Source organism: Mus pahari, chromosome 4 (genome assembly GCF_900095145.1).
Source record: "Mus pahari chromosome 4, PAHARI_EIJ_v1.1, whole genome shotgun sequence".
NCBI lineage: Eukaryota > Metazoa > Chordata > Mammalia > Rodentia > Muridae > Mus > Mus pahari.
Genome location: NC_034593.1, coordinates 141,039,015 through 141,055,186, shown reverse-complemented (window position 1 = coordinate 141,055,186; position 16,172 = coordinate 141,039,015). Strand labels below are relative to the sequence as shown.

The 16,172-nt window shown below is 42.8% G+C and overlaps 1 protein-coding gene across 1 annotated transcript in view; it reads left to right on the top strand.

Annotated features, from left to right (window-relative positions):
- Msh4 (mutS homolog 4) overlaps window positions 1-16,172 on the top strand; it is a 49,059-nt gene that overhangs the window by 8,286 nt on the left and 24,601 nt on the right. Inside the window, exons 3-8 of the mRNA XM_021196984.1 lie at window positions 1,295-1,452; window positions 1,787-1,897; window positions 8,849-8,964; window positions 10,240-10,413; window positions 12,144-12,316; window positions 14,916-14,983. Of these exons, the coding sequence (XP_021052643.1) occupies window positions 1,295-1,452; window positions 1,787-1,897; window positions 8,849-8,964; window positions 10,240-10,413; window positions 12,144-12,316; window positions 14,916-14,983 (800 nt within the window). The remainder of the gene's footprint in view (window positions 1-1,294; window positions 1,453-1,786; window positions 1,898-8,848; window positions 8,965-10,239; window positions 10,414-12,143; window positions 12,317-14,915; window positions 14,984-16,172) is intronic.

Sequence of the window (16,172 nt, the reverse complement as noted above, 5' to 3'; positions counted from 1 at the left end):
TGGCTGTGCTCTGACAGTTACACAGGGCATTTGGTAAGCATCTGGTGAACATCGGTGCCCGTGGCTGTGCTCTGACAGTTACACAGGGCATTTGGTAAGCATTTGGTGAACATCGGTGCCCATGGCTGTGCTGACAGTTACACAGTGCATTTGGTAAGCATTTGGTGAACACCGGTGCCCATGGCTGTGCTCTGACAGTTACACAGTGCATGTATTTGCTGCTTGTAGCCAGCTCTTGAGTTAGACATTATTTCACTTTAAAGTTACTTATTATGAGATCATTTTAGCACTTACAGAGTAAGGTGAACAATATGTATTTTAACACCAAACTCAAAATTCCCTTAATGACTTTATTTTAATAAAATTCAAAATAAAATCAGGTGATGGTGGCAAATGCCTTTGATTCTAGCACTTGGGAGGCAGAGGCAGGTGGATCTCTGAGTTCGAGGCCAGCCTTGTCTACAGAGCAAGCCCCCGAACAGCCAGGACTACATAGAGAAACCCTGTGTCAAAAAACAAAACAACAACAACAACAACAAAACCCAATCAACAAAATTTCAAAATAAAACACTATAAATTGATCATCTATGTGTAAAATTAAGGCTTGGCATGGGACCTCAGCCCAGGAATTAGAAACCTGTAGTCAGATATATGGACAGCTACCTTTGAGTTTGCTAAGACCTCATCATTGGCAGACAGCAGTTGGTAGTATATGCCTGTAATCTTAGAACTTCGTGGGAGGGAGAGGCAGGAAGATTGCCACAAGTTGGAGGCCAGGCTGATGTCCTCAGCAAGTTCTGGGTAGCCAGGGATACACATCCTATCTCAGAGTTAAGGCAAATGAAAAATCCGTAATGTGAAGTTAAGTTTTGACCCAACACTGAGCTTTAATCATTTTATTTGTTTTAGAAAATGTAGTTTTTATTTTTTAAAATAAAGATTCCCTTCGGATGTTATTGACTAGACAAGGCCTACCTTATAAGAGCTACAGAAGGTCAAGGAAGCAAGATGAGTCACCACCACTTTGAAGGCAGCACTGATGGGGCTCAGGAAACAAGGGAGAGGATATGACTGTGGAAGGAAACAGGGCACGGGAGTGGGAGTGTTCATGGAGTGAGACAGGGCGGGGCACACGGGTGTGAACCAGATACATTGTATGCATGTATGGATGACATTATTAAAGAATAAATGGAAGATAAAAAAACCACTAGACTTAGGACTTTGAGGTCTTCCATGAAGGGGCTATACAAAAGCATTAACATTCATATGCGTTCTTCATGCCAACTGTCTCCAGCCACATCCTCTGCAGTGTCTGCACATGCCCCGTCAGTCATTGTAGCAGTGGTGGAAGGAAGAGGGCTGGCCAGAGGTGAGATCGGAATGGCAAGCATTGATTTAAAAAGCCCACAAATTATGTTGTCACAGTTTGCAGACAATACAACATATGCAAAGGTAAGCTGTTTTTGCAACTTGTAAATTTGAAGTAATCCTAGATCCACACAAAGACAAAAACCAAAACAAAAACTCATTAATCTTTATTGGGAATAAATGTTGATTAACTTTTGAGTTAAACTGATGGAAACAAATGAGTAAAACGTGGCCTATCTTTCTGGTATTTTAAATGTGTACATAGATGCTTAATACATCATTTAAAATATATTTTACCTGAAATGTTAAATTCAGACTGTTGAGTTTTATCTGTGCACTTCAACAGTTTACTCTTTAGAATATAAAACTACTTTGGAAACTGCTTACATTTAGAAAATGATCATTTTAACAATTTCAGGTGATCACTAAACTCCAAGTTTTATCACCTTTGGAAATAATAATGTCAAATACTGCTTGTGTTGTGGGAAATTCAACCAAGTTATTTACTCTGATTACAGAAAATTTTAAGGTAAGAGATTTTCATTCTAGTAACATTAAAAATGTAATTATTTAGAATACATGTCATAATATTATAAAAAGAAATTGTGTGACTATTTAAAGTCCTAAGGTAGTTAATTAATGCAAATTATAATCTAAAATGTTATTAAAAGATGATAAAAATGAGGCAGGATACTCTTGGTCTGGCACCAGTGTTTTACTTTAAAGCACAAAAGAAAACTGTATTGGGTACCTAAGAGGGGTTCTGGTTTTATTTTTTCTGCTGTGATATAACACTTTGACCAAAAAGCAACTTAGGGGAAGAAAGGGTTTATTTAACAATTGCAAGACATCAGGCCACCCTGGTCTACATAGTGAGTTCTGTGACAGCCAGGGCTATGTGGCTATGTCCATCATCGCAGGGATGCAAAGGCAGGCATTTAAGCAGCTTGTCACATCACATTGACAGGTGAGAGCAGAGTAGAGTGGACTCACGATGCCTGCTTACTTGTTTTCCTTTGTCTTTCTCCTGCCTTATGTAGTTCAGGATCTGTCTTAGTCAGGGTTTGTATTCCTGCACAAACATCATGACCAAGAAGCAAGTTGGGGAGGAAAGGGTTTATTCGGCTTACACTTCCATACTGCTGTTCATCATCAAGGAAGTCAGGACTGAAATTCAAGCAGGTCAGGAAGCAGGAGCTGATGCAGAAGCCACGGAGGGATGTTCTTTACTGGCTTGCTTCCTCTGGCTTTCTCAGCCTGCTTGCTCTCTTATAGAATCCAAGACTACCAGCCCAGAGATGGCACCACCCACAAGGGGCCCTTCCCCCTTGATCACTAATTGAGAATATGCCCCACAGCTGGATCTCATGGAGGCATTTCCCCAACTGAAGCTCCTTTCTCTGTGGTAACTCCAGACTGTGTCAAGTTGACACACAAAACCAGCCAGTACAGGATCCCTGACTAGGCAATGGTGTCACTCATAATGGGCTTGGATTTCTCATTAATTAGCAATTAAGACAGTTTCCCTGGAGACATGTCCACAGACCAACCTAATAAAGTCAGTTCTTCAATTGAGCTCTCTTCCCAGAGGATTCTAAGTTGTGGCAAGCATCATAGGTTATCAGAGTATACAAGGGTCAGGTCCGGATCCTTAGAGAAAGTCCTGTTTCTTTGGAAGTGACAATGCTATCAGGCTGGCCAAAATTGAAGTTCTGGTCTTAGTGGGTGGCAGCTGTTGGCAAGTGCTCTTTCCTCTACACAGTTTCATCTATGTGGGGGAATTATTTTAGCTTACTCTAGTTTACACTTCTCAGCCTGCCACTCCAGCCTCCCTCTTTGGGACCATGACAGGAAACCACTGAGGACAGCTCAGTCAGAGCCTTTAAGGTGTGGTATGGTTTGCTGCTTCCCTTGGCTTGTCTGTCTTGTCAGTTGTGGTTGTGCTTCCAAACAGCTGGCAGCATTGCAAGTGGAATAATCCCAAAAGATGCACATTACTCTGCTGCATCTGCAGACTTTGCAAGCTGAGGTTTCGGGTCTGCTGGGCTCTTGTTCTTTGTACACTGGCACCTGCGGTCACACAAGGCTCTTAGAGCTCTTAAAGCTCCCACACGGCTCAGCTGGTGTGGAAGGTTGTTGTTGTTGTTGTTGTTGTTGTCCTGAGACAGAATCTCACTATGTAACATGGCTGGCCTGGACTTTGCTTTGTGTTCCATGTTTGCCTCAAATGTAGACACCTGCCAGGCTCTGCCTGTGCTGGGATTAAAGGCACATGGAGTCATGCCCAACGTGCTGTCTTGATTAGGTCTTGTAGGCCTTGGCTATAAATAGCAGAAATCCACCTTAAACTAGTTTAATCAAGAATGAGCATTATTAGGCTTCATATTTCCTGTTGCCAAAAACAAGGCAGACTCTAGAACACATGTTAAGGACAGACTCTCAGTCAGTAATAGACTGGTAATGTTAAGGCCCAGGTAAGATATGAAGGCCTAGATGGAATGTTAAGGCCTAGGTAAGTTACTTGGATAGCCTGCCATTATAAGGAAACTTTTTCATATGTTTTTATTGTTACTAGGAATTTTTTTTGGGGGGGGGATTGTTGAGACAGGGTTTTTCTGGCTGTCTTGGAACTCACTCTGTAGAACAGGCTGGCCTTGAATTTAGAAATCCACCTGCCTCTGCCTCCCAAGTGCTGGGATTAAAGGTGTGGGCCACTACTGCCCGGCTAGGAAATTTTTTAATGCCAAGACTATTTACTTATTTTGTTATGTTTTGTGCCCTTGAACACCAATCACAATAAAAGTCAATAGAACTATTTTGTATAGTGTCTTAGTTAGGGTTTTACTGCTGTGAACAGACACTATGACCAAGGCAACTCTTATAAGGCCAAAATTTAATTGGGGCTGGATTACAGGTTCAGAGGTTCAGTCAGTTATCATCAAGGCTGGGACATGGCAGCACCCAGGCAGGCATGGTGCAGGAGAAACTGAGTTCCACGTCTTCATCTGACAGCTGCTAGCAGAAGCCTGGCTTCCCGGCTGCTAGGATGAGGGTCTTAAAGCCCACACCCACAGTGACACACCTTCTAATAGTGCCACTCCCTGGGCCAAGCATATACAAACCACCACATTCCACTTACTGGCCCCCATAGGCTTGTTCAAGCACATGAATGTATGGAGGCCATACGTAAACATAGCATAATGCAAAATACATTTAGTCCAACTCCCAAAGTCCCCATACGCTATGCCGTCTCAACAATGTTAAAAGTCCAAACTTCAAAGTCTCTTCTGACATTCATCCAATCACTTAACTGTAATCCCCAAAGCAAGACAGGAAACCAGCTGGGAAANCTCCAAACTCTGCATCTCCATGGCCGATGTCAAAGTGGTCTTCAGATCTCCAACTCCTTTTTCATCTTTGTTGACTGCAACAAACTGCTTTCTCCTGGGCTGGTTCCACTTCCTGTTAGCAGATTTCCTCAGCAGATAGATCATTGCTCTGGCATCTTGAACTTCAGTGTTACAGCTTTTTGTTTCAATGTCTAGATTCACACATGATCTTCTGTGCTCCTCCAAAGAGCTGACGACACTTCTCCAGCTCTGCCTTCTGTAGCACTCTAAGCTCAGATTGATTCACTCCACTGCTGCTGCTGTTCTTGGTGATCATTCATTCCTTTGTACTGGCATCTCCAACATGCTAGGGTCTTCCGCTGCAACTAGGCTTCACCAATATGCTCTCTTCATGGTGCTGAGCCTCAAATCCTTTGCATGACCCCTTCAGTCCTGGGCTGTCAACTGCAGCTGAGGCTGCACCTTCACCAATAGCGTTCCATGGCCTCTCACAGTGCCAAGCCTCAGCTGCTCTTTATGACCTTTTCATGCCTTCAAAACCAGTACCACCTGGGTGACTCTTACACATTACCAAGTACAGCTGCAACTCGAGGTACAACGTTGGCTATCTCTGGAACACAGCTTCTTTGTGCTCTCAGAAAACACTTCCCAGAAGATTTCACCTCAGTGATGCTGGCCTCTTCTTAGTCACCACTAATTTCTTAGCACCAGCTAACCAGCATCAATTGCCCCAGTAGTCCCTTCTATTCTAGACTCTAAAGCCAGAGCCACGTGGCCAAAGCTGCCAAGTACTGCTGCTTGCTAGGGCTGGAACATGCCCCCCCCCTTTTCTATTACAATATCACCAGCTCTCTGTTTTCCAGCTTCTTCACTGCCTAAGTTTGGCTGTCCTAGAACTTGCTTTATAGACTGACTTTGAACTTGGAGATCTGCATGCCTGTCTCCTAAGCACTGGGATTAAAGTTGTGGTCCACTAAGACTGGACATAAGCTTTTCTTCACCCAGAACTCGAAGTGTTCTAGGCTGGCCTTGAACTCAGAGATCTGCTTGTCTTTGCTTCCTGTGATTAGAAGCTTGTATGACCATGCCTGTACCTGAATTTAGCTGGATGGGACTTTGCCCCAAGGTCACTACTCCCTTAATTCAATTTAGTATCCTTGAACACAGGATTCAGCTCCATTTCACTTCCTGGTGCCCCTTTCTATACCATATAGTTTATATTTTTCCTTTCTCAGCTTGCTATGCTTGTTCAAAATGTTCTTCATGAGACTTAACCAGAGAACAAAGTCTGCTTTTTTGAGATTCCCTTTGTCAATGTAATTAATATAAATCTCTTTACCTTAGCCTCAGGCAGACTCTTCAAACAAGGGCAAAAAGCTGCCAAACTCTTCACCAAAACACCACAAAGCAGTCTCTGGGCCACATACTGAGATTCTCCACTGAAACCTCTTGGGCAAGGTCTGCACAAATCAAATCACTCTCAGAAAAGAAGTCTTCCATAGTCTACTAGGATAGCCCATTAAAACCCACTTAAAGCATTCCACTGCTTTCCAAATCCAAAGTCCCCAAATCTACATTCTTCCAAACAAAAGCATGGTCAGGCCTACAAACAGCACTACCCCTGTCCCTTGTACAAACTTATGTCTTGGGGTTTTACTGCTGTGAACAGACACCACCAACAAGGCAACCAATTAACAAGGAGTAAACACAGGAAAACCAGTGAGAGGAAGTCAGGAGGGTGGACAGAGACACACACAGGAAGGAGAAAGGACATTCAGTCTGAAAGGGTTTATAAGACAGTGTGGAGAAGGAGAATTGGTTGTTTCCTTTCCTGACATCAGTTGATGAGCTTTCCTGACATCAGTTGATGAGTAAGGTCAGCTGCGTGCTTTCTCTGCCTCTGAGATCGCAGGCTTTCAACACAGTGTCTGGCTCCTGAGTCTTCACTTGGTAAAATTAAATGTTTTGGGAGTTTGTTTTAAAAATAACAGGTATTTCATACAAAGTGATTGGGGATAGTATCAGGGATGGTGTTATATATTAACAAAAATCCTGAACGGAGTCAAGGACATTTCAGGCAAAAGGATTACAAGAGAGAAAACGTGATGTGCTTTGTTTCTGTATTACTCACCAGAGGCCTCCCAAGTCAGAAGCAGTATGAACTGGAAGAGTCGTGAACTCAGAATGAAAGAAGTCGAACTCTAAAGTGGATGATATGTGAACAGTTGCTTGACTTTTCAGAATTTTAGTTACAGAACATTGGAACAAAAAGACTCGTGTTGTGCAGTTGTTGTGAAGTTAAATGAGACACTTAACCAAGTCCTGGCATATGTGTTCATTCCTGCTGAAGTCTCCTTTAGTCTTAACAAACACACTCCACAGAGTCGGAGAACCACAGCCTCCGGCCAGTGGAGGTGGGGCAAAGACGACACGTACGCCAAGGCAGGGTTTGAGCAGTTTCCACAGCTTCCCACTGCAGCTTCCTTTATTCTCTTTCAGCTTCTGCCCTATTATCCCTTAGCTTCTGCTTCAGCTCTATTCCCTATTCCCTAGCTTCTGCTGCACGCGCGCACACATGCTCACACACTGTCTTGGTTCTGGGGGATCGCCCATTTTATCCTCTTCCACCCTCTACACTCGTCTCTCATCACTCTTCATCATCCAATCAGCATTCAGCACGCTCTGTACATGAGCCATGCACGCAGATAGGGTGCGCATTGATAGGCTAGTGATTCAGTACCATGCTGTATGATGCTATGCGTCAGGCTGACAGAGCATGATCATTCAGGTGCGCATAATCAGGTTTTTGGTAAACAAGCAGGGAATCACCGGGCTTGGCAGTGAGCCAGGACACCGTCTTGGCTCACGTGGCCGCAGCCACGGCCACACCTGCTTCCCACACCACAGTCTACTATTCCATCATCTTTCCTGTCATTACTTTCTGGGGTGAGGGAGAGGTCTCATGTAACGCAAGCTGGCCTTGAACTCTTGACCTTCTTGCCTTAACCTCACTGCTGGGATCACCTGCCTTTATCTACCTTTCCTTTTTTTTTTTTTTCAAAGTAATTAAACTCTTAGTTCACAACTTTATATTCTTTTTCCATCGTTTCATTAAATAAAGAGTGCCATTATCATTGGTCATGGCACCCAGGCCACTCTTCACAAAACAGTGACATCTAGTCTAAAATAAAATAAAATAAACAAAGAATAAAATACCCAGGGGACCACTGTATCACTTTTGCGTAACTTGCCCTGTGGAAGCCCAGCTCCTGGATTTGACAGTGGAGCTGTGCACTGCCTCAATTTAAAGATGCGCCTCTTCTCAGTTACTTTAACTTAACCTGAAAACCTGTGTGATGTTTCCATGGAATACACTGCCTACATGCCAGAGACTCTCATGCTTATCATTTTACTATTGTCCTTAATATATTCAGATAAGTTCATGGAAATAATGTCTAGCTGAGAACTATAGATTGCACTGTCATTCACACAGAAAGATGAATAGCTATTTTCTTCTTTCTAAGAGTGTCTCACTCTGTAGCTGTCCTTGAATTCACATTTGTTTTGTTTTGTTTTGTTTTTTGTTTCGAGACAGGGTTTCTCTGTGTAGCCCTGGCTGTCCTGGAACTCACTCTGTAGACCAGGCTGGCCTCAGACTCAGAAATTCGCCTGCCTCTGCCTCCCAAGTGCTGGGATTAAAGGCGTGCATCACCACACCCAGCTTGAATTCACAATTTATACCAGCCTGGCCTCGAACTCACAGAGATCCACTTGCTACTGCCTCTGAAGTGCTGGGGTTAAAGGTATATGCCACTACTTTCAGTTTCCATTTTCATTTTATAAATGAGAAACCTTTATTTAAATATCGGAAACAATAAAAACTTTCTACAATATTTAAGATACCCACTCATATACTGCAAAGTGTTTAAGAAATCAGAGTTATTTTTGTGCAGGTTGTTTTGTTTTGGGGACAAGCTGTTATTCTACTTTGAACTCATGAAAATCCTCCTGCCTCAGCTTCTCTAGTGTTGGACTTGTAGATATGGTCCACTAGGCTTAGACAAGAGATCGTTATTGAACAACAGCGTGCCATTTAATGACTTATTTTAAAATTTAAATCTTTTTTTCAGAACGTTAATTTCACTACAGTCCAAAGGAAATACTTCAACGAAACAAAGGGCTTAGAGTACATTGAACAGTTGTGCATAGCTGAGTTCAGTTCTGTCCTAATGGAGGTTCAGTCCAGGTGAGTTACAGCTGTTCCCGTGCTGCTTCCCAGGGGAGACCTTCTCTCTGTTCTTTGTATTACTACCTCTAGGATAGTACCTGGCTCAAAATGCACATCCATCCAGGTATTACTGACATACAAGGGTTACTGAAACTTATGGACAAGGTATACATTTCTGGTGTAAGTGAGAATTTTTGCAAATGAATTCTAACTTATTGCTATGGTAGTTGCTGCCCATTTACTTCTTAGTGAAAAGTCTTGATTGGCTATAGGATGCTAGAAATGTGAGTCCCAGAAGAGAGACATAGTTGGCCAGGCCAGGAATACAGACCATAGTTGTAATCTTAGCACTCTAGGGGATTGAGGCAGGAGGATTCTCCAAGTTTGGGGCCAGTTAAGCTATGTACTAAGTTCCAAGCTAGTCAGGCCTAGAAAGTGATAATGTCTTTTTTTTTTTTTTTTTTTTTTTTTGGTTTTTCGAGACAGGGTTTCTCTGTGTAGCCCTGGCTGTCCTGGAACTAACTCTGTAGACCAGGCTGGCCTTGAACTCAGAAATCCACCTGCCTCTGCCTCCCAAGTGCTGGTACTAAAGGCGTGCGCCACCACCGCCCGGCAGTGATAATGTCTTAAGGAAGAAACTGCTACTGTTCTTCCTCTTCCTCCCCTTTTTCTTCCTCTTCCCCCTTCCCCTTCCCTCTTCTTTCTCTTCCTCTTCTTCTTCCTGTGCCGCCTCCTCCTCTCCTCTCCCTCCTTCTTCTTCCCTTTTCTTCTTCCTCCTCCTCACCCCTCACCTCTGCCTCCTTCCAGCTCACTGTGTACCCTGGTTGGCCTGGATCTTGCTTCGTGGACTAGATTGGCCCTTGTCTCCCACGTGCTGGGGTTAAAGGCATGACCTACCCTTGCTGAAGGTTGTCTTCCAATAAACAGTGTGTTAAAGTCTACTATCCTGAAAGTGACAGACGTTCAAAGCGGCCTTTTCTATGGAGCATGGTGGCTCTCATCTGTAATCTCAGCACTTGGGAGGATGATACTCCAGGTTTGGTGGACTCCAGGCAGCTTGAGACTAGACTGCTTTAAAGACAAATGAAAATGTATCATTGTTAAAGCAATCTAATATTATTTACTTAGTTTCCAAAATTTTCATTCTCAATGTCTTTTTTTCCCCTTTGGATTTAAGAACTACTCTGAATGTTTTGAATTTTCCTGGTATTCAGGTGAATTAAATGTCTCTTCATATAGCAGCAGCTGTTTATTTATCCTAAGATGACACTGTTGTACTGTGGTCACTTACAGGTATTACTGCCTTGCAGCTGCTGCAGCTTTATTGAAATATATTGAGTTCATTCAAAATTCAGTGTATGCACCCAAATCGCTAAAGATTTATTTCCAAGGCAGTGAGCAGACAGCCATGATAGATTTACCATCAGCCCAAAACCTGGAGTTGTTAGTTAATAACCAGGACTACAGGTAAGACAACCTGACATTTTCTTCTGTCTTGCTAAATTTCATGTCGTCAACTTCTGGGATTAGTTGCTTGAAAGTTCTTTAAGTTATTGGTGGAGAAACAGTAAATAAACATTTAAATCATTGCTGTGCTGTTGCTGAAGCCAGATTTTTCACAAAACCAGGTTTTCAAAAGAACTAACCAACAAAAAGCAAAACTTCAGTTTCCAAGATTAGGTGAAGGACCATAAGCAAAAGAGGTAACAGATTCCCTGTGTGAGCCTGAGTTCCTAGGAAGACACTGCCTTCTGCAAGGTCGATGAGCTGGTTAGGCTGCAGTGACAGACGGGGAGAGGCATGTGCAGGGGCCCAGCCTGATGATACCGTGTCACCTTGGACTATCCTTAGCCTGTAAGAGCCTATCCATACCCATCTCTGACAAACGGATACAAACATTTTGCAGTGAATTAACAAAACTGTATTTTTCTACCAACCAAAAGGCCCAGAGCATCTGAGGCTGTAGATGAAATTCCTCTGCTGTTATCCCTACTTAATGCTCCACCAGCGTATTAGAGTGCCCCATTTAGGACCTTCTTTGTTCTATTACAGTAAAAATTTTATAAAACTGTCCATTTCACATGGAATTTGGGGTAACCTAAATCTGCATTCCTGGGCCATTGTTACTTATATTTGGCTTTAGAGTAAACCTTGTCTTATCCATTATGAGATCAGAGTTGTGTTTTTGTGTGGACACCAGTGAGTTCATAGACAGATGCTCACTGTCACTAATCAGGAGGAATACAGATACACTTAGCTGCCACTTGATACCACTAGCATTTCCATTGAAATTGCTCTACAGTTGATTTTGGGTTACTCTCCTTGTGTTATAAGAATATAGAAAGCCTCCAGGACAGCCAGGGCTACACAGAGAAACCCTGAAGAATATAGAAAGCCAATGACCAACTCTGATAATTATTTAAAATCACTTGTTTTATAATGATTTAATTGTGTGTGAGTGTATGCTTGCTCACACACATTCCATGACATGTATGTGGAAGTCAGAGGACAATTTGCAAGAGTTGTTTTTCTCCTTTTCTATGTGGGTTGCAGGGATCAAACTCAGGTCACCAATCTTGGTGGCAGGCACCATCACTCACTGACGCATCAACATCAGACCAGGACCATTTTTCATATGATGAACGTGATTGTCTATCTATCCCTACGCTTTGTTTTGTCCTTAGTCATGAGCAGTAGATTGATAAAAATTAGCAGCCGTCAGTCACTCACCTGTAAAGCCCACAAATGCAGGAACCATGTCTTCCTGTGTGCTCAGGCTTAGCGTAGGAGATGCCGTTGATCCTTGTTAATCACATGTGGTTCAGTGATGGCATACTTGGGATCTAGCAAGAAGGCTCTCAAACCAGATGTGGTCACACACCACGCCTCTAATATCAGCACTTAGGGTTGTGGTTGGGAGGATCTTGAGTTCAAGGTCATGCTGAGGTATGAAAGTTCAAGGATGGCCTGTGTTCCCGGAGACCCTGTCTAAAATAATCAACCAAACATAAACATGAACAAATGTATCTTTTAGACCTTAACTCAGACTTACTGAATTAGGATCCCCATTTAATTTGTATGTATAAGAAAGTTTATACATCATTGATGAAGATTATAGAATTATTTCATTTCAGAGTTAAAAGGAAAAGGATTTTTCTTTTTCTCCTTAATAAGATTCCCACCTTGTCTTTTGGAAGGAGTAATCACACTCTCTTTGGTGTTTTAAATTACACCAAGACTGCGGGAGGGAGCCGAAGGCTGCGCTCTAACATCCTGGAGCCGCTGGTTGATGTGGAGACGATCAGCATGCGGCTGGACTGTGTCCAGGAGCTGCTTCAGGACGAGGAGCTCTTCTTTGGACTCCAGTCAGGTGAGCAGATTTGATTACTTACTTACTTAGAGTCTCGGTGTAGCCCGGGTTGGTCTTGAAACCCAGGCCTTCCTGTCTGAGTCTCCCAACTGCTAGGATTATAGGACTGCCACTATGCCTACCTTAACTAATTTTAAATTAAAATGCAGTCAGTTTATTTAAGATTTTTGTTTATGTTTCTGAAAGATAGGTCACTGAAGGTGAAAATTCTTGAAGGGTTTTTTTTGTTTTGTTTTGTTTTAAATCTTTAAAATGTGTATGGGTGTTTTGCCTATGTGTATGTCAGTGCACTGTGTGTCTGGTGCCTGCCAAGGCCAGAAGAGGGTGCTGGAATCACAGGCAGTCATGAGCTGCTGTGTGGGTGCTCAGGTCTTCTGGAAGAGCAGCCAATGCTTTTAACCACTCAGCATTCTCTCTAGCCCTCAGAAGAGCACACTTTTAACCTTTAGCGTTTTCTTTATTGTTCGCAGCAATATCCTATTAGCTATTTATCTAGCATTAGTGTAATCCCAACTGCCAAAATTTGAAGTTGTTTCACTGCGAAGTGGGTCAAGCTCCAGCTTTTAAATGTTGTAAACTTCCTGCACTAAATGCAGTATGCACACCACTTTTTCTGTCCTTCTGTTTACCTGGAAGCAGTGCTCTGTGCCTGTCTGCTGCTAGTTCCTTCATCTGGCTGCATCTCTGTCCAACTGGCTGATCTCCTGAGTTGGTCTTTGTGTGTTTGTAGGCTTTTTCCATGGGGACTTGACTTCTCCTTGGACTTCACCTTCTCTGGCTCTCTCCATAGTTTTCCTTCTACTTTAACTGTGGCAGGTCCTTTCTCCAGCACTTCCCACTCTGTGGCCACTTTGTTTCTGGACTCACAAGTGCACTGAGATGCTTGTGTCAGAGGCACCATTTCAGGTGTGCTTAGCTCTCTGAGCCTCTGGGATCCCTCTCACATTGCTGTGTGGTTTTGCTTTTGATGTCCTAAGAGGCCACCTTTGGGTAAGTAGAACCCTTTAATGGTGTGTGAAAAACAAGCCTAGTGGGACTGCACTCCAGAATTCCTTTCCAGGGCCAGTCAAGCCTTCTACAGGATTTTCCCTGAAATTCTTTCTGTCTCCTCCCCTTTCTCTTCCCTCCTTTGTCCCTATCTCCTTCTCTTTCCCCCTTTCTCTCCTTTTCCTTCATTTTCCTGACTCTTCCTTCTCTTTTCTGTCTCCTCCTCCCCTCTGCCATACCCTTCCCCTCGTCCCTTCTTTTCTTTCTTAAAGATGTATCTTTATTTATGTGTACCTGTGGGGCAGCCTGAATTTACGTGCACCACGTGCATGTAGGTGCTCTCAGAGGCCAGAGGCATTGTTCCCGTGGAACTGGAGTTATAGCCCTCCCTTCTCATTGAGACAGGATCTGCTGTATAATCCAGACTGGCTTCAAATTTGCAAGTCTTCAGAGTGCTTGTATTATGGGCAAGTGTGTGTCACCACATTCAGCTGAAAGTATATTCTTGTCACTTTCTTTTTCTGTTATTGTCCCATCCCTCTTGTTTTGTCTTTGATGCACATCCTTGCACATGATTTCACTTTCGCATCAATCTTCATACTCTAGCATTACCACTATCAAACTTGATGTTAAGGTTAGTGGATTCATAGCATATCTTCCCAACTGAGAACTTGAAGTTATTCCTTTGTGTGTTTTTGTATATTTGTATAGTATGCATGTTTGTTTGTGTGTGTGTGTGTGTGTGTGTGTGTGTATATGTATGCTACATGTGTCTCATATACATGTGTGCATGGGTGTGGAAGCCAGAGATTGACTTCAGGGAGTTTCCTCAGTTGCTCTCAGGCTTGTTTATTGAGGCAGGGAAGTGGGTTCTTTGAGAGGGATGAATCCTTTCTAGGCTCTTAGTGAGATTAACTGAGGAGCTAGTGTCCCAGAAACTTAACAGTGTCCAAACCACTTCAAACCATTGGCTTCAGGATTTATTACTTCTCACCCAATGAGAATAAGGAAACACAGACAGGGAGTAAGTAGGCAAACATGTCTACTAAGGAAATGTAAGAACGCTCCAAAGTGTTAGATTCCAAGGGAGGAATACTGCTGTGCCATGCACTGCTGTGCCGTGCTGTGCTGACAGTGGGGTTATGGAGATTGTGGCGGGGACTGGAGGAAGACTGACTAGCTCATCACTATTGGGACTGTTCTCTTGAGGGGCACACTAAGAGCTAAGCAGTTACACACCCACAGGCCTTAATGTATGTTCCCCTTGCCAAATGGGGAACTACTTGTTCACTTGGAGTGTGGTGTTATGTGTGCTACTCAGGTAACACATGACCATCGTCAGCTAAGCTCGTGATCCATCATGGGCCTGAAGCAGGTTAGTTGCCATCAGCCATGACTTAACTTTGTCTTGTTGGGACAGGCAGCCATCACAAGATCACAAGTCTCTTTCCTGCCCTGTGATTATATAGGATGCAAACAATTGACTGGGATTTGGCTGTGCCTAAGTCACTGACTTCCCTGTGGCATATGTTGTCTGTGCTCCAGTGAATAACCCCAGAATACCCTTGCTTTGATTGGTCTGTGAAGTTCAAGTGCCCACTTTCTGTTGCAGTCATATCAAGATTCCTGGATACGGAGCAGCTGCTTTCTGTTTTAGTTCAAATCCCAAAGCAAGACACGGTATGTGTTACGGGTACCATGTGCTATGCTGTTGTCTTTATGAAACACAGCTTGTCCTGATGGACAGGAATGTGAAAATATGAAAATTTCATGGGTAAGTGTACCTCACTGATGCCCAAAAGTGTTTTATGCCTTAGGTGAGAAGCATCTTGGGTAGTTGAAGAATTAGTATATTTAAGCTAATCAAATATTTACTTACATATAAGTAAATATTTCAACAAACTTATAACCTAAACTATTTTCCTACTATAAAAAAACCTATGTTCTAAAGTTTATATATTGTTTTCTGTCTGATGTATTTTCTGTGTTTTGTTTTTGAAATAGGGTCTCTATAATCTTGGCTGTCCTAGAACTCACTATGTAGACCACTCAAATCTACCTGCCTCTGCCTTCAGTGTGCTGAGATTAAAGGCATACACTATCAGGTCCAGTTATATCATTCTTCAAAGCAATTATCAAATGAATTTTGATTAGTTTTCAAATATGCTTAACCTTTACAAAGTGAGACCTCTCTGGATAATTTTCAAATTTAAGTAGCTCTTGTAGGTAAAGGACATATTACAGATAAAGGACATAATGGATTGTTTACATTTTTCCTTTCAGGGTGAACTGAAGGATATTTAATTACATACATGTATATTTGTGTACATACACTTGAAAAGGAGCTGTGTATATTTCTAAAACTTGAGTGTGATGACTTGTATAAATTCACTGGTACCTAATGCATATTTGGGGGAATTTCTTTGTGCTTTAGAGAGCAGAGTCCTTTTGTATAGAAGCATCTGGAGGTAGGAAATGCCTGCTGCTGACAGGCACGACATAGCTGGGAGCCTCTAAGGGAGAGAAGCCTTTATGACCCAGTCTATACAAGTGATAGAAGAGAATCAGCTTGCTCCATAGCCGGGCTGTGGAGTTGTCCCTCCTCAGTGTCTGGAGCGCTTGTGTGAAGCTCCATTCTTCTTCTTACCTGTTAGAGGGCTTCATGAGCATGGCCATCAGTACCTATACTCAGTAGAACACTTGAGTGAAATAGATGAGATGTAATTCCAGTGGGATTAACTGTGTCTCAGTCAGGGTTTCTACTCCTGCACAACACCATGACCAAGAAGCAAGCTGGGGAGGAAAGGGTTTATTCGGCTTACATTTCCATACTGCTGTTCATCACCAAAGGATGCAGGACTGGAACTCA